This window comes from Cricetulus griseus, chromosome 4, assembly GCF_003668045.3.
Source record: "Cricetulus griseus strain 17A/GY chromosome 4, alternate assembly CriGri-PICRH-1.0, whole genome shotgun sequence".
Classification (NCBI taxonomy): Eukaryota; Metazoa; Chordata; class Mammalia; order Rodentia; family Cricetidae; genus Cricetulus; species Cricetulus griseus.
In genome coordinates, this window is record NC_048597.1 from 226,617,080 (window position 1) to 226,644,214 (window position 27,135).

At 53.3% G+C, this 27,135-nt stretch overlaps 1 protein-coding gene across 10 annotated transcripts in view; it reads right to left on the reverse strand.

Annotated features, from left to right (window-relative positions):
- Window positions 1-25,870, reverse strand: part of Scn5a (sodium voltage-gated channel alpha subunit 5) — a 75,879-nt gene extending 50,009 nt beyond the window's left edge. For 6 of the 10 annotated variants that reach the window (XM_035444063.1, XM_035444060.1, XM_035444061.1 and 3 more), the window contains exons 1-9: window positions 25,598-25,870; window positions 23,959-24,077; window positions 16,190-16,279; window positions 14,886-15,014; window positions 8,107-8,198; window positions 4,267-4,497; window positions 2,478-2,541; window positions 1,199-1,340; window positions 587-784 (exon numbers count right to left, since the gene is read on the reverse strand). In XM_035444063.1, coding sequence (XP_035299954.1) covers window positions 587-784; window positions 1,199-1,340; window positions 2,478-2,541; window positions 4,267-4,497; window positions 8,107-8,198; window positions 14,886-15,014; window positions 16,190-16,279; window positions 23,959-24,077; window positions 25,598-25,870 — 1,338 coding nt within the window. Of the gene's footprint in view, window positions 1-586; window positions 785-1,198; window positions 1,341-2,477; window positions 2,542-4,266; window positions 4,498-7,887; window positions 7,980-8,106; window positions 8,199-14,885; window positions 15,015-16,189; window positions 16,280-23,958; window positions 24,078-25,597 lie in introns of all 10 variants that reach the window. The other 4 variants (XM_035444062.1, XM_035444057.1, XM_035444055.1 and 1 more) reach the window with 1 other exon arrangement.
- Between the last annotated feature and the right edge of the window lie 1,265 nt (window positions 25,871-27,135).

The following is a 27,135-nucleotide window of genomic DNA, read 5'->3' on the forward strand; positions in this document are numbered from 1 at the left end:
CCTCTGTTTTTGAGACCTTTCTTGTTGGGACCTGGCACTGACTGATTTAGTGTAGGCTGGCTGCCAGCGAGCCCCGGGGTCTGTTTGTGTCCACCTCCCCAGCAGGATCTGGCACACTGCTTTTGGATGAGGTTTCAGGTTCTGAATTCAGATCCCCACGCTTGTGTGGCAAGCACCTGCACAACTGACTTTTCCCCATCCCCTTCATCTTGGTTTCCAACAGCTTCTGAGAGCTACCCCAGGGGAGCTGCCAAGGATTCACGCTTAAGTCTCCAACCTTGGACTTCATTCACTAACCCACCAGGAAGAATCCCTTGGCTAGAGTAAGCTATCCATAGGCATGGACCTGGTACCAGGCATGTGCAGTGTCCACAGAGGCCTTATTTACTGAGAAGCCGTCATGTGCACCCAGTTTGTACTACCTAGAAAACAAGGTGGTCATAGGGAACAATTTTACCGGACTACCACCTTGCCCAGTAAAAGTACGCCTTCTACCCAGCATGCACCATTGACTGGCCTTACCCAGCATGCACCATTGACTGGCCTTACCCAGCATGCACCACAGCCCCAGGCACTGCTCACCCACCTCGTGCTCCTTCTTGAGCATCTCCATGGCCTCCTGGAAGCGCTTCTCCTTCTCCTCCGTCTCAGCGATGGTGGCTTGGTTTTGCTCCTCATAGGCCATGGCCACCACAGCCAGGATCAAGTTCACCAGGTAGAAGGATCCCAGGAAGATGACAAGCATGAAGAAGACCATGTAGATCTTCCCGGCGGACCTCAGGGTCTGGAGGAGAAATCGGCCAGAAGTTACCCTTGCGGGAATTTCTAAGTCACCGTCTGGCTATGCCAGGGACTCAGTGTCCTAAAGCCTGGAGGTGGATGGAGAGAAGCATGTTCCACCTGTAACAGGTCATGTGCTAGGGTACAGGAGAAAGCCCCACTCAAGGGAGGCAGATATCTCGCCCAGTGGGGAGAAGGGTGTATCTAAGAGAACGTCAGTCACATAGGGTGGAGGAATACCTCACCCACAGAGCAGGGTATCCTCCACAAAGGGACTTAACTTCGCCACCTTTCCCCTGCCTCCTCTGTAACTCTCACCAGTGTAAAGCTACTGGGGACATTTCTGGCTAGCCCTTTGTGCAGCCTGACCTGGAGCCCATGCCTAGCACCCCTCTGGCGGCCCAGGGCACCCATGCACCTGCTGGTATAGACGTTCCCAGCAGTCCTGTGTCATCAGGCGGAAGAGCGCAAGGAAAGCCCAGGCGAAGGAGTCGAAGCTGGTGTAGCCATGGTCTGGGTTCTCACCTGCCTTCAGGCACCGGTAGCCCTCAGGACATGTCCTGTAGCCAGACATACACACTCTGTCACATGCTGTGAGGGGCCCTGGCTTGTTTCTCTGGGCAGTCCAGCCTGGGCCCAACTGCTTTGAGGCTGTGTCACCAACACAGTGCCAGGCTTCTGGGTCCTGTCCTCATGATCTTTCTCTTGCCACATTCATCATGGGCCATGCCTCTCTCCTAGACCTACCTGGACTCTCTAAGGCCCACATCCAGTTTCCTTCCGCCCACATAGCACGCCCTTCCGGGCAGTTGCTGTTTCTGCTATTGCCTCCTCCCAGGGAGGAAGCACAGGCCCACTCCTGGAGGACTGAACATAGTGGGAGACCCAGAGGGAGAGGAGGACCCACAAGGCTTGGTCAAGTGTAGGCAGAGGCAGAGTCACTGGGTGAAGGGCTGGACTGGGCTGCATTTGGAAAAATGCCTGTTTAACACACACGCGCACACACACACACACACACACACACACACACACACACACACACACACACACTCACACACACTCACGCACACTCACGCACGCACACGAGCACAGGAACAGAACTGTGGTGGGAGAAATTTGGCAAGTGCCAGGATACTCCTAGGAGCAGCTGTGCCTCACACCAAGACGCCCCAAACATCTCTCCAACAGTGGAAGGAGACAGCAAACATGAGCCCAGAGCCTCACTTCAGAAGCAGTCCCTCACGTGGTGAGTCTGTGAACCTTTAGCCTATCCCAGACTACTGTGCACACAGAGCCCTGGAAACTACCCAGACACAGGAAATGTCAAGACACCATAATCAGGCTGCAGGTTCGTGTTCTGCTTGGCCTTGAACACAGTCCAGCTGCCAGAATGAGGCCACACTCACCCATGAAGGGCAGGGCAGCGGAGTTGGAGGCAAGGTCTAGAAATCTGCAAGGTACCCTGGGTGGTCTCCTTATCCCAGCCCATCTTTAGGGCTCTCCTGCTCCTCGTTTCAGCTCTGTCCCTGGCTTTTCTTAACCAGTTGTCTCCTGTGACTGGGGATGGGTATGGAAGCTTCCAGGGCTCTGGCCAGTAAAGAAGACTAGGGAAGGTGTCACTGTCTTAGGATGGGGGTGTCAACAGTAGAGGCATCTGGGAAAGTGCCAAAAGCCGCTGGGAGGAGCATCCCACCTACCCGGCGTCAGAGCTGTTCCCACACAGTAACACATCGGTGGTGCCATTCTTGAGCAGGTAATTGTCTGCAAGGAAAAACCTGGATGTGAGGGGCATGGGTAACGCAGCCTCTGGGTGCCCACCTCACACTGGGTTTGGAAAGATGTCATGGCCAGTCACTTTCCTTCCTCTTTTGCTCCTGCTCTGATCCTTTGCCTGATGCCCGGCCAGGACTCAGTGGCCCTGCTGCTTCTCTGGACCCATCCAGCTCTCTCTGCCAGTGTGTCACACTCTTGAAAACACAGGAAGCCCTGGGCAGGGCTCAGCTGTCCCTATAGGCAGCTTCCACACCCTGCTCCAAACCACTCAGGGGGTAGCCAGGGCTGAGAGAGGCCCTGAACCAGGAGGCAAGGGTCTGGGCAGAGCTCCAACTTGGCTGCCTTGTCACGGTGTGGCCCACTGCCACAACACAAACTGTTAGAAGAGATGCCTGCCCATCACCATGGCAACACTGCATTCAGATGGGGCTGGGTCCAGACCAGGTGAGACATGGGCCACCTGTCCTGCCATCTCCCCATCAGTCACCACCACCCACCTTTGTCTTGGGAAGCGTTTCTCTAAGTGCGGGCCTGACCAGTAACATTAGTGTCTGAGAATTGGCTGAACTGTAGCTTCCTGAACGCCAGCTACACTTGACTCAGAAGCAGGGCAGGGCCTCTAGTCTGCGCTTTCTGGAACCTTCCAGGTGGCTCCTCTGGCGTATGGTGAGGCTTGGAGCCATCCATTTCTGTGAGGCCACAGTAGAATCATAGCCACATTCACTCACTGGCTCTTTTGTCTGCTTGTTTTGCAGTAGGGCCCTCGCGCTCGTATGTAAGAGGCCCTAACTGCAGGAGAGCCCTGTGCATACTCGTGGCCCAGCACCTCTGGTCTAGATGAACGGTGCGCTTACTGAAGGAGTTGGTGCCCTGCAGCCTGGAGAGGCCATGAGAGGAAGGGCGTGTACAACCACACAAGGCAGTTTGTCGAGACCTTCTTGAAGGACCCTAGGGTGTGTGTACACTGGAGCAGCAGCATGGAACTCAGCAAGGGCACTGCGTCAAAAGATCTTAACCAAGCATGGTGACACTCACAAGGGACCAGGGAGCTGGTCTCCTCACCATTGCCAGCACTCTGGACTGGGCCTGTCCCCAAACCATATAGGGTGTGTGTGTGTGGTGTATAGTGTGTGTTGTGTGTGTGTGTAGTGTGTGTGTGTGTGTGTGTAGTGTGTGTGTGTGTGTGTGTGTGTGTGTGTGTGTGTGTGTGTAGTGTAGTGTGTGTGTGTCTTGTATAGTGTGTGTGCGTGTATGTACTTGCTCTCTCAAGTGTCAGGTGTCTTCCTTAACTGTTTTCCGTTTTTCTCATTTTGGGATGTGGCTTTTCTGTGAACCTGGAGCTTGCTGATTTGGATGGTCTGGCTGGCCATTGAGTCTCAGTTACTCTCCCATCCCCACCTCCCAGCGCTGGGATTACAGGTGAATGTTAACACATGCGGCTTTTTAATTCAGATGGTGAGAGTCAAACTCAGGTCTTCATACGGTGGTGAGCACTTCACTGGCTGAAACCATGTCTCTACCCTCAACCCTATCCTTCAAACACCATTTCTCCAGCTAGCCTGAGAGCCCAGGAGGATACACTCCAGGCCTGCTTCTGGCCTCCAGCTGGCTTTTGAGTCTTGGGTGGCTCTGATGGTCTCCCTGCCCACTGGTGAGGCCTGGGCAGAAGATGCCCACTTTGGATGGTCTCCCGCCACCCTCTCCAGTCCATACCTGGGTCATTGAGGTAGAGGTCCAGAGAGTCCCAGACCAGGCCATCGGACTCCACAGAACCATTGGTGCCGTTGAGCTCAGTAAAGTTACGCACACACTTGTGCCTCAGGTTGCCCATGAAGAGCTGAAGGCCAATGAGGGCAAAGACGCTGAGGCAGAAGACGGTGAGGACCATCACGTCGGCCAGCTTCTTCACAGACTGGATCAGGGCTCCCACTATTGTCTTCAGGCCTGGGACAGTGAGACAAGGTTACCCACAGACACTCTGCTCGACAATCCTCTAGATGGAGGCTGGGCCTGTACAAGGGGACCAAGCTGCCTGCATCCTGCACTGAACCGGGCCGGAGCAGGGACAGCATCACAGCCAGCGACACAGTGAAGGAGGCTTTCTGGGCCTTGAAGACCACTGATTACTTTTTTTAAATCTGGGTTCCTCCTGGCTGCCCAGGGCAAGCATCCCAGTCAGCTTTGTATTTTCAGACGGGCTTGAAACTATTCTCCACCAGCCCAGGATATGAAATAGTGTGGCAGGTGTCTTCAGGACCCAGTATAGCTGGGCCTGAGGTGTACCAGGTCTGGCCCTTTTAACATGGCCCACACCAAAGGAGTCCAGGCCCATTTTGAGCCAATGCAGTGGCCTCAGTGTGATCTGGAAAGGGTAGACACAGCTGCTCCTGGTGGGGGGTCTTCCTGCTCTACTGCTGGGGCCAGCTGTCTTGGAGACACAGGGAATTTCTATGATTTGAAGGGAACTAGGAAAGGCAGGGTCTTGGGCTAGGGCTGATTAGGGCTCTGGCGGAAGGTTTGGCAGGGTGGGGTGGTGTCCTAAGTGGGTGGGGTGGTGGAGTAATGCTCTGGGTTAGGAACCATCTTTGGGGAAGGTCACAGGCAGGGGCTAGGGTGAGCTGTACCCCCTCTTCCTCGTTTGTCCTGACCCTCAGGGTCCTCCCATCGCTCCCATCCCCCCTACGTGGAGTGGCTGTGATCTGTTAGTTGCTCAGTCCAACTCCCTGCAGAAGCCAGTGCCATACAGCAGAATGACAAAAAAGCATGTGTACACACATCCCCTCTGACCCTCAGCTACTGTCCTTGTGCGAGCAGAGAACCAGGGGCAAGGGGCTCCCCTGCCAGCAGCAGGGCCCCGCCCCACCCCCACCCTCAAAGCAGCCAGATCTCAGGTTAAGCTCCATCCATTGTCCAGCCTGTTAAAGTGTTAAGAGCATTGGTGACTATTGTGTCCACGGCCCAGAGACAGAGAAGCAGTGATGGGCAGACAAGAGAGGGAAGGCGACAGCCTCCCCACAGTGACACCATCCCTGCTGCCTGCCCAGGGCTCTGGCACTTGGCACTCTATGGAAATCATCCTGGCACATGCTGGCAACTGCCCAGTGGGTGGGGGAGGGATCCACGTGACCTCTACGGTTCAGAATTGAGTACCTACTGGGAGACACATGTGTGGGTCTGGTCTGACAGCTTAGAGACTGCTTCATTTTAGGGGTACATGACAGGGATGGTGGTTGTAGCTTCAGTGCCCACCTTGGACTGTACCTCAACAGTCAGGCTAAAGGATCTTGGGAACGAAATAATCTATTCAAGGCTGGCAAAGCAATCCTGTTCTGGCCTGTGGAGACACCAGCAAAGGTCACCTACACCTTAAAACCTTCCCTCATAACAAAGACACAGTTCATTTATGTCAAGAAAGGTTTCAAACACATTGCAGGAGCTTGGAGTCTGCCCACTCTGACTTGACTCCTGTGTTAGGAGAGAAGACAAAGGTCCAGAGACCTCTGAGGTCTTTAGGATGCAGCCCTGGGGATTCCTCCTGCAGGTAGCGTTCCATCAGGCTGTGGCACCGCCTTCTACAGCCACTTTGGGGACTGATTTGTGCTGCCTCACTTTGGGACTGGTGGCTTCAAAAGGCTTGTTAAAACCTCTCTCTACTGTGTGTCTTTCTGTAGTGCTAGGGAATTGAACTCGGGTCTTTGATACCCTAAGCAAGCATTCTATAACCATCTGCATCCCTAGTTCTTTTATTTATTTTAAAACTTGAGACAAGTTCCTGGTCTGGCCTTGAACTCATTCTGTAGCTAAGGCAGTCTTTGTCTCCCATCTCAGTCTCCTGGGCAGCTGAAATTGCAGACTTTAATTCAGCTGGTGACACTTGCTTTCATGGGAGCTCCTGAGGGGTTGCCTAGCCACGGCAGGAACCTGGGATACTAGTGCAGACACTGGGAAGACATGGTTTTCCCTGCGTACGTACTAAGTGGCTTCAGAGGCCAGGAGAGACATTTGGAGATTCAGCCTAAACACAAAATGGTCAGGAGTTCCGCTTATAAAATCACTAACCCATGACCAGGGGTCTCTGGTTTTCTGATGTGAGCTCAGAGCTGGCCTCCTTATGCCTTGAGGGTAGCAACAGGCCTGGAAGTCACCAACATTGTCCTCTGGGAGTAGAGCCAATCATTAGTCCAGGAAGTTCTTCAACTCTGAGGCAGTCCGGTGTCCTCTAACTCCACACCTTATTGTGTCAGGGTCTCTTATGGAGCCTAAAGTTTACCATTTCTGCTAGACCTGCTGGCTAGTGAGTCCCCAAGATCTACCTACCTTGCCCCCCTGGCCTGAGATCACAGGCACATGGTACAACTACCAGCTTTTTAATGTGGCTTCTGGGGATCGAAACTCAGGTCCTCAAGGTTGTGCAATATGCTTCTCACCCCCCTGAGCCAATTCCCCAACTACCTTCTTAAAAAGTTCTTGCCCAGTTTTGAGGACAGTGTACTCTCAGGGCCTCCTAGGTTCTGGTCACTGCTCCTCTAGAACAAGTCCATACAAGCAGTTTGAGCTCATGCCAACCTGGGAAGAGTGAACTAGAAGGTGAGTAAGAGGTTTCAGGGGTCAGGGTGAGTGGTGGCACCTTTAGCACCAACTCTGTACACACATGGGCCTCTGAGTACTTTCCTGTGTGGATAAGCGGAATGGTGACTGCCGACGCTGTCTGGACCTACATATATATCCTGGGGATAGTTGCCAACATCTGTCAAGGAGGATTTCTTCCCGAGGCTACCATGCACGGTTTGCTAACCCTCTACTGCGCCATGCAGCGAGGGCTGGTAGACGCCAAGGCCCTATCATGCCTGTCCACAGAGTACGCTTCATGTCATAAGATGGTGGGGGGGGGGGGGAGAGGCTTTCACGTGTCACCATAGGGGACAGCAGGCTGGGATCTGGCACTCAGGCCCAAAAGACTGCTAGGGGTGAGCCAAGTTCCCTCACACACCATTCTTTTTGGCTGCGCATGACGTGCGTCCAGCTTATCACTAGGAAAGCAGCAGAATTCAGTTTGGAGAAACAATTGGGTATTTTGGGAAGAACTGGGGATCAGCCCCGTCTTGTCCTGGGCTGTTCTGTGCTCCTGGTGTCTGAGAGTGGGCTTGGCTGGGGTGGACAGCCCAGAGCCCACTCTGAGGTTCCAGGGCCATTCTTCCACCGCCCCGGCCTCTGGGAAAGGTATTCTGGTGACAGGCACATCTGAAGCGCCTTCTGGGGGGCAGCCGTGGCTCCCAGGTGGCTGGAAAGGCCCAGGCGTGTCCCTCAGCCTTGGCGTTTAACCTGCTTTTTCACCTGAAATGACTGATATAGTTTTCAGGGCCCGGAGGACTCGGAAGGTGCGTAAGGCAGAGACATTGCCCAGGTCCACAAATTCAGTTGTGTATCTGTAACAAGGGAGATTCACACACGACACAGTGACAGCAGACCAACAGGAGACAGCCAGAGGAGGAGGGGCGGGAAACAAAGAGAGAGTCACTTGTGGCTGAGGTTGGTAGGCAACCCTGCTCTTACCTGGGATGACCGAAATAGTTTTCAGGGCTCTCAGGACTCTGAAAGTTCGAAGAGCCGACAAATTGCCTAGCTTTATATTTTCTGATACATACCTGTGGGACCAAACCACAGTTACCGCAAGTTACGAAGCGGAGAGCAGCGTGCCCACCCCTCTCCCTCTCCCCCCTTTTCCTGCAGTGTGCCCACCCCTCCCCACTCCTGGTCCTACTGTGGGGTGAGGTGGCAGACTTGGGTCCTCCCCTGGCCTTTCCTCTTGACCCATGATCTCAGACTAGGAGCCTTAAGGACGCTCACAGAAAGCTCCCAGACAGCCTTCTCCATGGTGGTCCTGAGATCAGCTGGTGCTGGGAGGCAACTACTCTGGGGATCAAGGGTGGGGATGCATTGGTGTGTGGTGGGGAAAGCCCCAGGAGGCAATGCTGGAAGTATGTGGGCTTCTGGGCTTACTGGTGTTTCTTTGCACTGTCCAAACTCTCATCATTCATCACTTGACTGACTCTGAAGCCCCGGCTGAGGCCACTTGCTCTTCCTAGCCACAGATCTGTGCAGGGAATGATTAGGAACTGTGATGTCACAAGACATGGCATGGGAATTCATGGAGGAAACCATTCCTGTGATGGGAGGTGCTGTCTCCGTAGGCTCTGTCTTGCATGGGTCTGAGGGATGTTTGACAGGGCTGAGTGGCTATGAGACTCTCATCTTGAATGTGGACAGTAGACCATTTGTGGCCTCCAGTTGCACAGAAGGCACCTGCCCAAGCAGAACATGTGACCATGCGTGCACTGGGCAGGCCACGTGATCACAAAGATATTGGAGAGGTGACTGTACGGTATGTGACCAAGGCCCTAGGGCCAGTGGCAAATGACCTGTGATATTTAACCAAAGGCCTCACATTCAGGGTATGTGACATTTAACTGAAGGTGTCTGGTGTTTAACAAAGGATGTCAAACTCGGGGTGTCTGATGTTGAACCAAGTGTGTCTGGCCCAGGTGTCTGGGTGGTGTCAGGTCAGGTCACCAGCCCTGCAGTACTTGAAGAGTGTCCAGGCCTGCAGAATTCACACTTCCGAATCCTTCCCGGAGCTGTTGGTGTCTACACCAACTGGTAAGGCTGTCCAGCTTGGCCTAGCTCTGTTCACTCTTGGGATCCATCCGTCTACACAGGCTCCCTTCTTAGGCATGCATTATTCCTGACGCCTTCCTTCTTCTGGCCACCCAAGGTGTTTCCTGTGACATCATTTCCATTCCATTCTCCAGCCTTGTTTCAGTTTACAGACTCCATCACAGCAGTCAGAAACACCCCACCATCCACTGGGGAGCAGAAATCACCTCCCTTGTTCTGGCCGCTCCCTATACAATGGTTAACTTGATACACACTCTCCTCTTGTATCTTTAGACTTCCTCCCTTCTCCTGGATGGCTCAGGTCCCCCAGACCTCTGTCCTTAGTTCCCTCTCCCAGTCTCTGTCCAGACTGCCACAGGGCTTTGAAGTTGAGTCTGAAATGTTGGTGACATTGCCATTCCACGGAAGACATGGCTCATGTTCAAGAAACCAATCCCCATTGTTGGTCTCCTGGGGGTGGTCTGTGCTGCTAGCTCCTCTCCTGCACCTTGGTGTTTTCAAGGCTACCTCTCCTGGTTACAGGGAGTGAGGAGAGCAAGTGTACAAGAAAAGGAGGGGACAGGCCATCTTGCTTCCCCCCTCCTGTCCCTGAAAGGCCTGGTTTGTCTGCTGATGTCTCAGAGAAGGTCCTGCTTAACCCTGCCTCCAAGGATCCAGGAAGCCAGTGCTGCCTGTTCAGGAGTGAGTACTGAGTGCAAAGGAGCCGGGACCCCTGGGTGATATGGACAGGCTGCTGGCAGCTATTCCCTGGTGGGCTTGCCACCATCATATGGCTGGAAATGAGACATAACTGCTGGTGATATTTGTCTGGAAGGCCAGCCTGGGGTTAGAGGAAGTCCCGCAGGAGCAACCAGAGCTGAGGGAGGAGGGCAGGTGTGTCTGGGACCACCATGTGACCGGGTGGCTACTGGCTGTTTTCACTCTACCTAAACAGAACTTGGCCACCTCCCACCAAAGGAATACTGGGTTTCCACTGAGGCCTCTCTTGGAGCTTCCAACTGTGGCAGAACAAGGGAGACCTTTTCATAGCAGACAGCCTGTTTTATAAGTGATGTCAACAGAATGTGTGAGGGGTGAGCAACACTCTCCCCCAAGCCAGTCTACCTCTTGGCTGGCTGAGTGGCTGGCCAGTGGTAGGCAACTGGGTAAGATGATGGGCCTGATACGGAAAGAGGGTAATGGGTGAGAGTTCTGCACAGTCACACCACCGCCAGCACACTGCGGGCTTTCTGGGGGCTGAGAATCTCCAAGGAACAGCACATGCTGGACTTCCCCTGCTCCACCCTCACCCTGAGACAGTGCAGCCCACGCTGTTAGCTCCTGTGGCGACTGGCCCCCTCCTCTGTGCCCTCCCTCCTTTCCCTCCAGGTTTGGTTTCCATAACAACCCCAGAAGGTGGGAGGCTATTAACTGGCAGGTAATGCCCAGCTTGGGGGGGGGCAGGAAAATCTCTGGATGCTGGACAGGGATCTGAGCCTGACAAGGTTCCCAGCACCCCCTGCACCAGCTTCTAAACTGGATGGGGTGTCAGAGGGAAACCTGGCAAGGAGAGTGCGCTGGGATGGGTGGCTCTCTCATCCATCCCCGGCAAGGAGCTGGGACACCCAGGGTAGCTGCTGACTCTATCATTATGGGCAGGAAGATTGCCTCTGAGCCTCAGTTTCCCCAAAGGGAGGGCTGGATGTTGTTTCACTTCATTCAATTCTGCCCCACCCAAGACTCCTCTGAAGGTCCTGTGCGCTCATTTCATTATAGCAGTATATATCTCAGAGGTGGGGACTGCCGGCTTTCATGAGGCACAGTGGGCATGCGCCAAAGCTTTGGTGCAGGGTCGACTAGTGACAGAGAGCTGGCATTCCAGCAGTCCGTGCAGTCCTGGCACAAGTGGGTAGGCTATTTCTCTAGATGCCCAGAAATGTGCCTATGCAAGAATCAAGTCCAGATCCCCTGTCCTGCCTGTTCTCAGCACAGGTATGACTGGATTCATTGGGAAACACATCACATTTTCTTCATGGTTCCCAGAAGAAGGAGTGGTTGGCCATGGAATTCCACGGGGGAAGGGGTCAGGGACTCTCTCGAGACAGGGTCCTGTAGGACTTGCCAGTGATGTGAAGCCACACAGAGACAGCACCTCTAGACGCCAGGGCTGATCTCCGGGCGAGCTGGCCTGGGTGACGGCTTTCCCTGGAGTACATATAGCTGCCTCTCCACGGTAATTCCGCAGGCTCCAGGATGGGGAAGTAGGAGGCAGATGTTGAACACTTTCTTGCCTGACATTCTCTATGCTCTGTGGATTCCTGGTCACCCCCACATCCTTCAGAGACCCCAGAACCAGAGCCCAGCCTGCCACCACTCCAAACACCAGGACAGTGAAGCCTTGGGTCTGACAAGTTCCCCTCTCAAACCCCAGACTCGCCCCCCGCAACTCCCTTCGCACTGATCATCACTTCACAGAGAAAATAGAGGCAATCAGAGGAGAGATGCCTTCTCCTCTCCTCATCAGCCCTGCCAATCTGCCTCCACCTCCAGCCAGAATTCTGCCTCCCGGCTGAAGGTCAATGCCCCTCCTCAGCACCCGAGTCCCTCTGGCTCAGGGCGCCCTCACCCCCGGCCTTCACCAGAGGTCCCCTCTCTCTGGGATCACTTCCATTAGTTGCTCCTCTTTCCCAGTCCTTCCCGTTTCCCTCTGGACACCATGCCATTTTCTGTCTTGTTTCACAGACACTCCATGAGTTAGAGACCCTCATTTCACGCTTCCTTCCCCACCCCAGACCCTGTCTACCCAGGTGCAGAGCCTCCCACCCCACTCACAGGCCCACAGGCCCTCTGCGGTTGCATCTGCCCATCTGTCACGACCGTCGGCGGCATCTTCCTGGTATGCTCTCATTGAATGTCCTTCCTTCTTGGCTTTTGGGTACCACTCTCCTGGGTGTCCTCCCCACAGCTGGCCAGTTCTCTCTGGGTCCCACTTTGTGCACCATCCCCTCCTTTACATTATATATGTGAGTGTGTGGCTTACATTACATTACATTATATATGTGAGTGTATGTCTGTATGCCACGTGCATGCCTCATACTCCCACACAGGCCAGAAGAGGGCATCGGATCCTCTGGAACTGGAGTTACAGAGAGCCACTATGAGTGCTGGGAATTGAACCCAGGCCTTCTGGAAGAACAACCAGTGTTCTTAATCATTAAGCTCTCTCACCAATTCCTCTGCTCTCCCCCTTTAAAAAAAGTATTTGCTTATTTGTGTGTGTGTGTGTGTGTGTGTGTGTGTGTGTGTGTGTGTGTGTGTGTGTATGTGTGTATGTGTGTGTGTGTGCACGCGCACAAGCATGTGCCTGGGTGTGTGAATGTGCACCCTGTGTGTGCAGTGCCTGTGGACAACAGGACAGGGCATCGGGTCCCCTGGAACTGGAGCTGCAGGTGGTTGTGAGCCACTCAAAATGTGTGAACTGAACCTGTTCCTCCTTTTGAAGAGCAGAAAGCCCTCTTGATGACTGAACAATTTCTCTGGCACTCCCCACCCCAGTTTCTTGACCTACAGATGTTGGTGCTTTTCACAGAACCAGCTACAGCCATGCTCCGACCTAGGTTATCTTGTCTGGCTTTCAATGTCTTCAGTCCCCAGTGGCTCCCAATTGATTCCTCCCCTTGGATCACTCTCCCAAACTCCAGGCTGGAAGATCCTATTGTATCTTCCACAACTAAGATATCCCCAACTGTACTCCTGACTCCCTCCTTCCTTCAGCTGGCTCCTCCCTCAGAGTCTCCATTTCCACAAGTAGCATTGCCAGCCAACCATCTGTTACAAGCAAAACCCACCAGTCACACCTTCAAAAGGCCCACCACTGACCAGGCTCCTCCATGCTGCTCAGACGATGGTCTCAGCCACTCCTCTCACTCCTGGCTATGACAGGAGACTACTAGCTGTTGTCTGTTTCTGCCCATTTCCAGCTCATCTGTGGTCCACACAGTAGCTCTGTCATCTCACAGCCCTGCAGCTCTCTTCCCCTAGTGGTTCTCATCCTGCCTGGCTCTTACCTGACCCTGGAGGACAGACAGTATGCTCTACCCCCAACACACCACTCTCCAACTTCATGTCCTACTATTTTTCCCTTTGCTCATTCAGCTCCATCCAGGCGTGAAGCAACACTTTGGGGAGGTGGTATATTGTCTCTGAGCCTGCTTCCCTATCTGTAAAATGGGAGACCTGGAGTCAGTTTACATATACCTAGAAATAGCCTCAGATAAAATGTCTACCCACCAGGCTCTCCATCTAGCCCGAGAGTGTCCCAAAACACCCCAAGAGCCCAGCTCCTCTTTTAGCTCACTGTCCCCTACAGCATAGCTCAGGTGCATTCAAGAGTCCAAGACAGTGGGAACTAAAGTGAGCTCTGATCCCACCAACCTCTTCCGTTCCAGGGGAATCCAGGACTTGCACTGGCATGGGGTACAACTCCCTGTGCATGCTCTTTGCTGAGGTACAGAGCTCAGTCTGTCACACACCAGGCCCTCAGCTCCCATGAAGGGTCTGCCGGCTCAGTTCTTGACCAGGACTTCAACATAGCAGCCCTGTCCTGACCAGCTGCCTCACTAGAGCCAGGTATGTGGACCGGGAGGACGCCTCAACCCTGATCTCTCTGCAAGTGTCCCCGAGGGAAGGAAATGAGGCTGTAGCTGGGGTTACAGTAGGTCTGGGGTCACGATCACCTTTGTGGTGGGCTCCCTGTGTGTCCTGTTCCAGGCACTAGTTTTCTTGCTGGTAAAACGTGACTAAGAGAGACATCACACCTGCATCCAGAGGCTGCACAGAGCCATGGGGCTGGATGATGAATGGGGCTCAACAGAAAACTGTAAACTTGTTTAAAATATCAATTTGGTGTGGTTTGGAGTGTGTACTTTAGAGATGATTATATCATCTTGCAATGTCAAAAGACTGAACGTGGCTGGCTCCCTCTAGCATGCCTCCGTGGCTGTTGTGAGGAGGACTCTTGGAGCTGGGTCAGTGGCTTTGAGAAAGGCCAAACAGGCAATCTCCTGGCACAGGTTCTAGGGGAAGCTGGCTGCTTCCCCAGGCTTCTCTACTGCAATTTCACTATTAATTACCTTGGACTCCAGGTCACTGGTCACAGTGGGATCTGGGGCTGGATTTCTTGTTGGACAGCATAAAGGATGCTAGAGCAGAATCAACTCCCCCACCCCATCTTCTGAGGTAAAGTCTTGCTAAAACAAGCTCACCTCAAACTCACTATGCAGCCTGTGCTGGTCTCAAACTCATGGCAGTCTTTCAGCTTTAGTCTCCTGAATGTCTAGAGCAGACTCTTCACTTGACCTTAGTCCAAACACCAAGACATGGAATATTAACATCAGTGATGTCTCTTTAACACAGGGCTGTTGTGGTTCCCAGATGAGCCCAGTACTCAAGCACTTTGAGTCCCTGATGGACCTGCCTTGCCCCACTAGAACAAGCAGCTAAGTCTCCATCTTGTCTTCAAATTGCTGTAGAGCAAGGCAGGGGCTCGGCTATGGCATATATAACTCATGTGAACCTCAGCAGAGAAGCCCAGAAAGCCCAGGACACAGCGCACAAAACCCTACTCCCAGCCCACATAGCTGGTGTGACGCACCCTGGTACACTGAGTGGATACTTACGCCATGACTATCACGCTGAAGTCTAGCCAGTTCCATGGGTCCCGGAGGAAGGTGAAGGCATGCAGGCAGAAGCCTCGAGCTAGAATCTTGACCAGGGACTCAAAGGTGTAGATGGCAGTGAAGGTATACCTGGGGAGGAGAGGCCAGCAAGGGCTCTCAGGGGGACTGGAGCCCAGGGGCTGGGGTCTTAAGCTTCCCACATGGTGTAAGCCCCGGGGAAGCTCCTCATACCAGAGTCATCACAACAGGCTGTGCCCGAGATAGAGCTCTAGTAAGGGCTGCAGTCTAGCCAACAAGTCCCCCGACCATTTGCTTCACAGAGACTCTCATGTGTCTAGGGAACTCTGCACTTTGTCGCTTGCTGCAAGTGCTCCTCACTCCACCTTGGGGAGGGGGTCACGTTCACAGGCATATGGTGACTGCCAGGTCGACATCATGGATAGGAAAGTCACTGAACCTTCCCCATGTCTGTGGAGTCTCTACAACTAGTGATGGGAACCAGGGGTACCCTCAAGTACCTTCAGGGCCAGGGCTCTAGCTGCCTACTCTGGGCTGAAGGGAACACAGGTCTTCTAGTGTACAATGCAGCTGGGTGCTTTCTGCCTTCTGCAGCCCGAGCTATCCAAAATGCCTGTGGGCTGGGAGAGGGTGGCATCTTAGGCTTCAGAGCAGCTAGACACAGCCACAACAGCCCTGAATGATCCTTTGTGTAAGCCACTCTTGTAAGAGAGGCTGTTGCACCTTCTAGAGAGTTCCAGAAACCGGGAGCTAAGTGTGGTAAGGGCCTGCCAAGTCTGCTTAGACCTGGAGGAGTTGGACATTTCTTCAGGAAGGGAAGACTCCAAAGCAGTCTTCTAATGCTGCAAAAGACTGCAGGAGGCAGGACCCGGACACGGGCCAAGGCGACAGTACCAGAGCGGGAACAGCCCTCGCCTTCCTGCCACCATGTCCCCAGATGTATGTCAGGTCAGCTGGACTCCAATTCTCAGTGTGCCCATCTTCCAAATGGGACAGGGGCTGTGCTGACCCCCTTGTCAGGGGGTTAATGGAGAGGATGCTTACGGATCTTGTGACAGTGCCTGGCATGTCCCTCTTTAGGGGTGACAAAACTCCCCACATTGCCAGTTTGCCGAGTTCCTGCCTCTGAGGCCCCAAACTTAGAACAAGCATGCGATGAGGCTGAGAGTGCAAGAGCGCAGAGGCTGGGCAAAGGCCACCCTCCATAGCTCGGCAACCCCAGGGCCCATGGCATGAGACAGAAAAGGGAGGAATGGGGCAGGAGGAGGGCCCTCGGAGATACTCACTCAACATATTTGGTCCAAGGTGGAGGGTCATGCTGGGCCATGAACACACAGTTGGTCAGGATGGTACACATGATGAACATGCTGAAGAGCGTGGCACGGAGTTAAGGAGGGCACAGAGGGCCTACCCACAAATCCTCACTAGGGACCCACAGAGAAACCTTCACCTACAAACAGCCACGGACGGTACCACAAGAACCCATGGGGAAAACTCTACCCATAAAGCTACAGAAAGCCATGGAGGGGCTGCAGGAAGCCACAGAAGTTCCATTCACAAATCCAGAGTGGGCCCAAAGAAAGCCTCAGAAGAGGCCTCACAGAAAGCCATGAGAAGGGACAGCCAAGCTGCCATAGCCATAACTGCTGACAGGCTGGCCTGGTGTTGTCACTGGCAGGCAGGTGCTGGGTTCTTTTGCACCACACCCTCCCTTCAGAGAAGTCTGATCTCAGTCCCCTCCAGCGCGCTTGCTGTCAGAGCCTGCCCTTTTCCATAGCTCTTAGTAAGCATCAGACAAGCTGGACACTGCATCTTTCACAGAGCTCTCTGTGGGACCCAGTGTGGAGTGAAGAGGCACCCCAGACCTGAGGGTTGACTCCTGCCCTGAGTCACATGGGGGGGAGACAAGCTTTATAAACTGATCTTCAGTTTAAGGAATGCCAGGAGGACAGGCAGGGTCCCAGGTTTCCCTCTCCTCAGGGTTTAGCTTCGAAGCACATATCTGGAGGTGACCTGCTAGGTGTGTGTGTGTGTGGGGGGGTGAGTATTTCCTGTGTGCTTCTGGTCACTGCCCCTGCCTCTCACTCTGGTCATAGCTATGCCCTGCACTTCTTGCTCTTTAAAAGTTCCCTTAGCAGAAAGCTCGCAGCCCTCACAGACCACCCCAACACCCAGAGGCCGGACATCCCCATTTTAGCCTGTGGCTCCTTCCCAAGAAGGGGGCTCTGCAAACACTATCATTGTGTCCTGGTGATCTTTGTGGGACCCCAGGTATTCTCTACTCCCCACCCCCTGCTCCAACTCTGGCTGTGTGTCCTAGCTGTTGCTTTAGGCTGGACAAAACTCTGCCTGACTTCCTTCACTCTATCCCTTGCCTCTGCAAGACAGAGGAGCAAGGATCAGACCCTGGGCCTCAGAGGGGCAGGTACCCCAGGAGCCTGGCTGCACCGACCACTCCTATGGCCACCTCCAGGCTTGGCACACCACAGCCCAGCCCTCAGCCCTGAGCACACAGCTGCCAAACAGAGACTCCAGGGCAGCCCCAGCCTGGTCCCAGGCTAGCACTTAGTGATGCCTGCGCTAACTGCAGTGTGTATGCGTGGGGATCCCGCCAGGTGAATACCCCTTCTGCCTCTAGGATTTCAGAAAACCTAGTTAATGAGAAAAGCAGCCTCCCATCTACAATTAATTCTCCAGTTTCTCATAAAAATGAGAGGTAATCGGGCCCCCTTATGAACTCAGGGCTTGCCTACAGGTCTGTTTATCCAGGGAGAGCAACTCTCCAGGCCCCGGGTTCCTACCTCAGTGCAATACTCAGCTGTGGTAAGGCCATTGCCATGGGTAGCTTTAACTGCCAACTTGGCGCAGCCAAGCCATAAGAGAAAAGCCTCAATTGAGGAACTGCTGAGATCAGACTGACCTATGGGCATGTCTGTGGAGGGCTGTCTTGATGGATCAGAGATGCAAGAGGGACCAGTCCATCCCATGGGCATCCTATGGGCAGACGGTGGTCCTGGGTTATATAAGGAAGCTAGCTAAGCCGAAGTCTACCTGCAAGGCAGCAGGCAGCGGCCTCCATGGTTTCTGCCTTTAAGTTCCTGCCCTGGCTTCCCTCGGCAGTGGACTGTAATGCATAAGCTGAGACAAACCTTGCCCTCTCCTATGTTGCTTTAGGCCAGTGTTTTATCACTGCAACAGAAATCACATCAGAACAGTCACCACGGCCAGGCCTGTCCTCCTGTCTGTCTCTCAGGGTTCAGACACTCATCTTAACATCCCATCTCTGTCTCTGACAAGCCTCCACACCAGGCTCTGTGACGTGATTTAACTTCTCTCACTGGGCGAACCACTTACAAACCCTCAACCAGCCTCCTCAGTTTCCAAGGGTTCACTGCTGAAGTGCAGAGAATCTCAGAATGTTTCTGCAGTACCTATGGGATGGTGGCCATGGCAGATATTCCCTGAGCCCCTCCTAGGAGCCAGGCTCGCCCATGAACCAATCTGACCCCTAATAACCCTAGGAGGCGTGAACTTTGCCCCCATCTGAAGAGACAAGAAAACTGATACATGGACCGCTCAGGTTGAAGGTCGCTGCAGCAGGCAGGACCTGCCCCAGAGATGTCCGCTCCTGATCCTGGTACCATCACTCTGTTTAGATGCAATAAGGCAGATGTGATTCAGGTAAGAACTTGAGGTGGGAAGCACAGTTTTCCAGGTTTACCCAGTTAGGGTCAATGCCAACACAGGGAGGGTCTTTATGACAAAGAGGGGCAGGCAGGAGAGTCTGAGGCCCCTGACTGGCCAGTGCCATGAGCTCGGGAATGTGAAACAGTCCTGAAACTAGAAAACTACTTCTCCCTTAGAGCCCCCAAAAGGGAATGAAGCCCGGTTGATACCTTGATTTTCACCCGGAGAGAAGCCCCCAGAGCTGTAAAATGATAGATGTGTGCTCTGTGATGCTAGTGTTTATGACAACGAATCTCTGTCCCCAGGACCTACCACAGGGACACTGATGGAGGATGGCCCCATCAAACCATGCCCTAGGTTCAGGAGTCACCTCCAACACTGACTTTCTGCAGGAATTTGGCTGCCCTCTGGTCCACTCTCCTGTCTCCAGAACGGAGGACTTTGTGTTAGTTACAGCACCTCGACCCTCACCTGACAACAAGTCCCTTACCTGTTATTCATGGAGCTGCATGAAAATCAAACCAGGTGACAGGCTCTGTTAGGTGGCAGGAGAGTGCCACACAGGAGGGACAGGGAAATGATGTCATTTTGTGTGTGGTGTATACATGTACACGGGCATTAATGCAGGTGTGGACTCGGGGACAATCTTGCGTGCCATTCCTCAGGTACTATTTGCCTTTTCTTGTTGAGAATGAATCTCCCACTAGCCTGGAGCTTGCCAAATAGACCAGGCAGGATGACCAGAGTGCCAGTGAATCTCCTGAGTCTGCCTCCCGAGTGCTGGGATTACAAGTGTGTGCCCAGCCTTTTTACACAGATCCCGAAGATTCAGCTCAGGTTCCCATGCTTGAGAGGCAACTACTTTACTGACTCTGCCATCTCTGCAGCCTCTATGTGTCATTTAAAGAGCAGATTCACCTGGCCATGAGTAAGTGGCAGCAGAGCCATGTCCTGAAATACTACAAAATAGGATATATGCCTCCAATGGGGCTGAGCAGGTGGGCTTCCAGGAGGACCTTTCTCTGTAGAGTCAGGATTTTTCCACTCTTGGTGGACCACTCACAACTCCCCAGAATGGGAAGAAGGCATCTCTACATAGAGTGGCTGTGTGGACAGGCTGATGTGGACATCCTCAAGGAAGTAGCTAAGCAGATGAGCACAAACTTGGACATTAAGATGAGGGGACACTGTCTAGGTTTTCCAGAACTGGTGATGACCTGGGTGGGGTGAAGCAGGCCCCTGTCCTTCCATTTGACATCTGGAAAGTGTCACCTGGCTTCTTTGGCTTTGGGGATGGCTCTGACGCTGCTCTAAGTTTGTTGTGTGTGACAACAGGCATCTCTTCCTACCTATAAGATCCTAGTCTTCAGGCCTCCTCCCTAAGCACCCAGGGTCCCAAGGAGCCCAGCATGGGCCAGTGCCAGACTCACAAGTCACCCAAATCCCCAGACAGGACACATCGACTTTCCAGCTTCAGGCCAGTATCAAGCTGGCCCTTTGTGTGGGCAGCGGCAAAGGCCAGCTCCATAGGCCTGTGCACAGCAGAGCATCTTCAGTCCTGTGTGTCATTGTCCCAAACACCCACTCCCAGCCTCACAATTAAAATGCCAGCAAGGGCTGCCTGTTCAACAACACAGAACGCCTGACACTTGGGCCACTTAAGTCTTCATCTCCAGGAGTCAAATCTCCCAAAGAGGAGCGAATTAATCATGGGTGGATACTGTCATGGGTTTGTGCTATTCAATGAACATGCACACATGTACGTGTACACACACACACACACACACACACACACACACACACACCTCTCTCTCTCTCTCTCTCTCTCTCTCTCTCTCTCCCTCTCCCTCTCTCTCTCTCAATTTGATTGCCCATTTGAATCTGGTAGAGAAACGTGGGAGGGTTTTGTGAGCAGATCCCGGGCACCGAGAAAGACAAAATGCTCCTTGGCATGAACATGAGGTCCCTCTGAATGTGACCGTGGTGGCATTCATAGTTCCATTAGCTTCTTTTATTTCATTATGGCAGGGACACATTCTGCAGGATTATAACAAAAACACATAGAACAAACCAATTCTACATGCCCATGTTTACTTTTCCAGCAATTTCCCAGGGATGCACCATGAGCTCAGAACAAAGACCAGAGCCAAACAGAACGATGGCACTGGCCTGCCACACCCCAAGCCTTCACCGTCACGGGAGACCAGGATGTATCTGCGCCTCTCTGTAAGTCGGTCTTTGCCCAGCCCATGCAGAGTATCCCATACAGTTTAGTTCACGTATAGACGTGGTGGGCAGTTGAATGGTGTGAAAATTTAAGCACAGTGCAGTCTCACAGCTGGGAGCATGAACTCAGACTGTTCACTGTGAGGCAGGCACAGTGGCCCATGACTTCCTGGCACTCCAGATGTGGAGGTTGGAGGGTTCTGAGTTCTAGGTCAACCTGGAACAGATAGTGAAACCCTCTGCAAAAAGCTAAAAACCCCAACGGAACTGCTTTGTGTTCTGGGGCATGGTGGCGCACACCTTTAATCCCAGCACTCGAGAGGCAGAGGCAGGTGGATCTCAATGAGTTTGAGGCCAGCCTGGTCTACAGAGTGAGCCTCAAAAAGATCTGCACTGTGATTGCTAATGCGAACAGGCTCAGCCCAATGGGGGGGTGGTGGTGACAGAATCTTCTAGAAGTAGATAATGGTGACGATTGTGCAGCCTTATAAATACATCAAAAAAAATCACTGGATCACACACTTTAAGTATTATGGGCTGGTGAGACAGCTCAGCGGTTAAAAGTGCGTACTGTTCTTGCAAAGGACCTGAGTTTGATTCTCACCACTCACATTGGGCAGCTCACAACCTTCTGTAACTCCAGGTCCTGGGGATCTGATGTCCATAAGCACACACACACAGACACACACACTTACACACACACACACCACACACTCATACACACATACACACACACACACACAGACACACACTCTCACACACACACTCACACACACACTCATACACACACTCTCTCTCTCTCTCTCTCTCTCTCTCACACACACACACACAAACGAGAGACCCAGAGACAGAATTAAAATTAATAACAATAAATCTAAACTGTTTTATGATATGTAAAGTAAACCCCGACTTTTCAGAAGGTGTCAGTGAAGAGCTTGTGGGTCCCTGGGTCTTTAGCTGATGATTCTGATCTAGAAAGGTCCCAAAAATCTGCCTTTTAAACAAACTTCCTGGGTGTCACGAAGTGGAATAATTAAATGCAAGTTCAGAGGTGGTACCCAGGGCTCTGCAGCTTCACCAAAATCCTAGTGATTGGGGGGGGAGGGGCTGGTGGACACACCATCACTCTGAGGGGACTGAGGTGGGCTTCCAAACACCACAGATCTCAGCCCCTCCTTCCATTAGGTGGCGCTGTCAGAGATTATTGTCCCAGCCCCGGGGTAATGGATTAATGGAACACTACAGCAGCCACAGAGCCCCCCCCCCTTCTCTCTCTCTCTCACACACACACACACACACACACACACACACACACACACACACACACACTGTTTCCCTGGGGTGGCTGTCGTGGGGAAGGCAGGCAGGCAGGTAGCTCAGGGCTCTTAAAGGCTGGTCTTGCCAGACAGAACCAGCAACTCACAGCCTCAGAGCCACCACTCAGCGTACCCTCTGGCTGGGCTGAGGACACCAATGTCCCTACTGTCTTCCTCATCCATCTGCTTTCAGGCCTCCCATCTGCCCTAGCAAGTCCCAGCCCAGTGCCTGGAGAGAGCCATGGGACTTAGGCTGCATCCTTGGAGATTCTTGTGGCTGCCAAACACTGTTGGGTTGGTTAGCTACCTGGAGAAGCAGCCCCGAGTGAGCTTGGAGGATGCTTTGGGGTGGCCACACCCCTAGGGCAGGCTGGAGACCAGCTCCGAGCACTAAGGAAACTGTTTTTTCCTCCTCCTTCAGCTCTGTTCTTCCTACAAAGCTGCGACCACACTCTGGAGGGAACGACAACTTGGTAGCTGTCTTACCACTCTTAGGGAACTCTCTGAAAGGCAAATGCTCAGGGTTGAGGTAGAGGTGGCTGGGAGGATTTGAGGACCTCTGCCCAGCCGGTTCACTATACCCACACCTGACATCATTGGGAGCTCAGCAGTATAACTGAGATTCCCAACGGCACTTGAGGGCTTGGAGTTGGTTCAGTGGTAAGAGCGCTTGCAAGTCTCACAGCCTGGGTTCCATCTCCCACCTCCACACAGTGGAAAGACCCCGACCACATACACACCACGATGTCTCCCCCAACACCACAAGCAAATAAATACACGCAATAATTAACAACAACAGAAAGCCCAAACCAGCCAAACAAACAACAGCACTGACTACAGGCATGCCCTCGCCAGGTCACAGTGGCCACGGAAAGGGCTTCCCAAGTCCTCACAGTAAAATGTGGAGGTCTCTGCCTTGGTGGACAGCACCATCCCTCTCTGAGACTCCTCAAGTCCCTTCTCTGAAATCTAGAGACGAGACGAGTGGACCAGTGAGTCAGTTCAGTGGCAAAGGCACTTGCTGTTTAAGCTTGACCACCCATGTTTGATCCCGGGAACCCACATGGTGAAAGGGGACAACTGTCCCGTGCAGTTTGTCCTCTGACCTCCACATTCCCCCCACCCCCCCACAAGAACACAGTAAGTAAATAAGCATGTCTTAACAATGAAATGCGGAGAAGGACTGGTCCCCCTTCGGACGCTGCCTGAACTGGGCCCCCGGAGCTGGTTTGGCACTCTTTGCCCCACTGCTTCACTCCAATAGCTCTGTCAGCAGGCAGGAAGCATTTTTAGGCTGCGGTTTATGTAATTGGACGCTAACCAGAGTTCTTTGAGAAGCTCTCAAACTGCAAACATTTTGTCAACACCTAGTTCAGATGCAAGCGCTGTCTCCTTCAAAAGATGCCCACATGAGAAAAAACTAGAGGCCTTTTTACCAAGGCCTGGCTTTTCCTTGGCTGAGCCTCTGCAAGGGGCAGCGGGAAGTGTGGGGGGAACCTCCAGGTGGTGGTGGGTGGGGACATTTGGAGCCACCAGAAACAGGACAACGCTGAGGACATCATTTCTTCTGGAATCCTACTGCTGGTTTCAAGGCTGTTTTTCCTCTTGAAGAAGCAGAGGGGATGTCATGGCTTTCTCAAAGTCTCCTCCACCCCAAATACCCCCTAGGGATCTTGTTAATGAGCAGGCACTATCTAGGGTGGAGTTTGGGGTTCTATTTTTCTAATCAGTTGCTTGCCCCAGGAGCAGTAAGGGGTCTTGCCCAGCACCCATCGTGTATCAGCCCAGGACAGAGGCGGACCACAGGGATTAACAGCAAAGGATATGAATGTACCAGGATCTTCACTGCCGCTCTGCGTACGGGGTGGAAGGGGCTAAGGACGTACAAGGCATTGGTGGCGCTGAATCGGAAGATGGTTTTGCCCTTATTCAGCACGATGAAGGTCTGTAGACAGAGGGAGACAGCTGTCATCTCAGAGCCCCAGGTCGAGGCTAAGGGGCAGGGAAGCAGGAAAGGAAGTGAGACCCCATGCCTGGGCCGTGAGTGAAGAGGGGGAAGGTGGAGTCTGGGTGATGTCAGGTTGGTTGAGATTTTCTTTAGTTTCAGAATTACCATCTCAGCCAGGACCCTTTCAGGGGGTGTGGTGGCACACACCTATAATCACGGGAGAAGAGGCCTGAAGCCCACCCAGCCTGGACTCCATCCTTAGGCTCACCTACTGCCTGTCCCTCTACTGGTCTCATCTGACTCCAACCTAATCCTCTCTATTCCTCTCATGGTGACCTAGACTCTCTCAGCCATGTCCCTAACCCCAATCCCAATCCAGTCATCTCTGACCGTCCATGACCTAAGTCCACCTACCCACTCACCCAATTCACCTCTGGCCTAATAACTCTCACACTCATGCCCAACCCTGACTGACTCTAGTCACTTGAACCGGGAGTTCTGGAAGCTTCACAGTAGCCCCAGGCCAGCTTTCCTGACAGCGGGGACTGAGTGTGTGGGTCTCCACATCCATAGCTGATCACACACGCAGCCCTGTATGTGCACACACATACACACACAGATACACACACAGAGAGACACACGCTACACACACACACACACACACACACACACACACACACACACACACACAGGCTCCTAGTCTCCCAAAAGTTGTCTCTGACCATGCTGACAGACACACTGACACTCGTTACATGAACCCTCACACTGACTACGGTTGTCTTTCGCTCTGCTCTTAGCTTGGAGCTGACCATAGCTCTGGTGCCTGGCCTTCAGGGAAGTACTTTCTCCAGATTCCAGCCAGTTGTCCCACTACCAACCCCCCCCCCCAATTAGGCTCAGAAGTGAGGATAGTCGGGTGGCCTGAAGAGGAGGCCAGGGCAGGGTCTTGGAGAAACAACACCCCCTTCCCTCTCCGGGGGAGCCATGATGACAGAACAGGTCTTTCCCACAATTCCATGCCTCAGCAGTCGCGGCCTCTTCTCCCCTCTCAGCCTTTCATGGCCTCTGTGGTTCAGGGGAGGCCATACGGCCCAGGAATCTGAGACCACTGTGGCTCAGCTTGAGCCAGCTGGCTCTCTGAGCTGCCAGAAGGATGGGAGGAGCACACACCACTTTTATTTAGAAGGGAGACCACACAGGGCTTTACTCCAAGTGCTCACCCGTCTAGGAACAGGAAGGAGTACCCTAGAGGTACACACCAAAGCACTACATGAGAAGGAAAGACTTCTGTGGTCTTCCTGCCCCCAAGTTAGGGCCCCAAACACCACTATTTATGTCTTCACCCCAGAACTCCAAATTTAAGGTGACTGGAATATAGATCAGTGGTAAGTCACTCCCCCAAAGCCCAGGGGAGCCAGCCCCACACAGAACCCCACATGAGCAGAGCCCCATCTGCCTGCTGTCTTCCTAGGAGCTACCTAGAAGGGTGAGGAGGGTGTTGAGGGGGTGGCAGTCACCTTCTGGGTACTATAGAAAGGGTCCAGATCTTCCAGGGGCTCCCCGATGAGCTCTCGGGGTGGGTTGCCATAGAGATCTGGCAGCTTTTTAGAGGCCTGCAGGTCCAGCTGGGGCTGGGGAGCTTCCTCCTCTGGCAGGCCCTCACGACTCTCCTGTGACGTGGCCGAACCTCGGGCCTGCTTTTCCGCCATGCGCTTCTCGATGGCCGCCAGAGACTCCCGGGTGAACCTACGGAAGCTGCTGGTGCCCCGAGGTAACAGGAAGTTTGCCATCTTCTCATCCTGCTTCTGGGGGCACAGGATCTCCTCAGGCTGCCTGGGGGGAAGCTGGAAGACACAGACATGTGTGTGAGGGGGTGCCCCAGGCAGAGGGCAGGGCGGTCGGCCAGCTATGCTGGAGCAGGAAAGGACAAAATTTGCAAAGTGTACAGGGTTCCCAGCTGCCAATCACTGGTCAGGCACACATGATTGACAGTGGCTGGGGTACACACGTATGCTCTCCACTGTGGTGTGTGTGTGTGTGTGTGAGAGAGAGAGAGAGAGAGAGAGAGAGAGAGAGAGAGAGAGAGAGAGAGAGAGAGACAGACAGACAGAGAGACAGAGAGACAGAGAGAGACAGAGAGAGAGAGAGAGAGAGAGAAAGAGAGAGAGAGAGAGAGAGAGGGAGGGAGAGGGAGGAGATGTCACTGAACTGGCAATGTGTGTGTCTGAAAACCAGCGGTCAAGGGAAAATGTTCCATCATGAGTTTACCCTGCCCACTTCCCACACAAGAAACATCTCAACTGTCCTCTTTCAAGACTCTCCCATCCCCAACTGGCTCCCTGGGCTCCATGGGACAGGATGGACAGAGGCCATTTGTTTTATCCCAGACCCTGACAGAATGGATCTTCTGCTCCCGCATGAAAGGTGAAACACATGCAAATGTCGGGGGTCCTACCCTTCCTCACCAGGGAATATTCCCAGCCTGAGGGGTGTCCAGTTCTCACAGTCACCATGCCCACCCATGAGGTGGCACACACCATGCCCGCCCATGAGGTGTTACACACCAAACCTGGGCACAAGAGGCAGCAACTGAGAGGACATCAGCGTTCACCCCAAGGGACCCAGGAAAACCCTGCGGATTTTCAGAAACATCTGGGCAGCAGCAGAGGAGTCGGCATCCAAATGTTGGCACACTGGTGTGCACAGCTGTGCAGACCTCCTGATGAGGATCCCATGGGATCCCCTGGGGACAGCGCCATCCCTAACTAGACTGATTCTAAAGATGGGGAATGGGGGGGGGGCTGTGGCTCATCACACTGCCCCACTTCCCCCACAAGAGAGGACAAACAAATGCCAATCCCAAGGAGACCGGAAGACAGTGACCACTACTGAAGAGGACGTCCAACAGACACGTGTGTGATGTCAAACCGGGAGAATGTGGCCCCTGGCGGCCTCAAAAGATTCAGGACCTGGTGCAAACACACTCTGTCTATGACAGCAAGGCAGAAGAATGCATTCTGACTGGCTCACCAAAACAGGATGTGGCCAGAGGGCT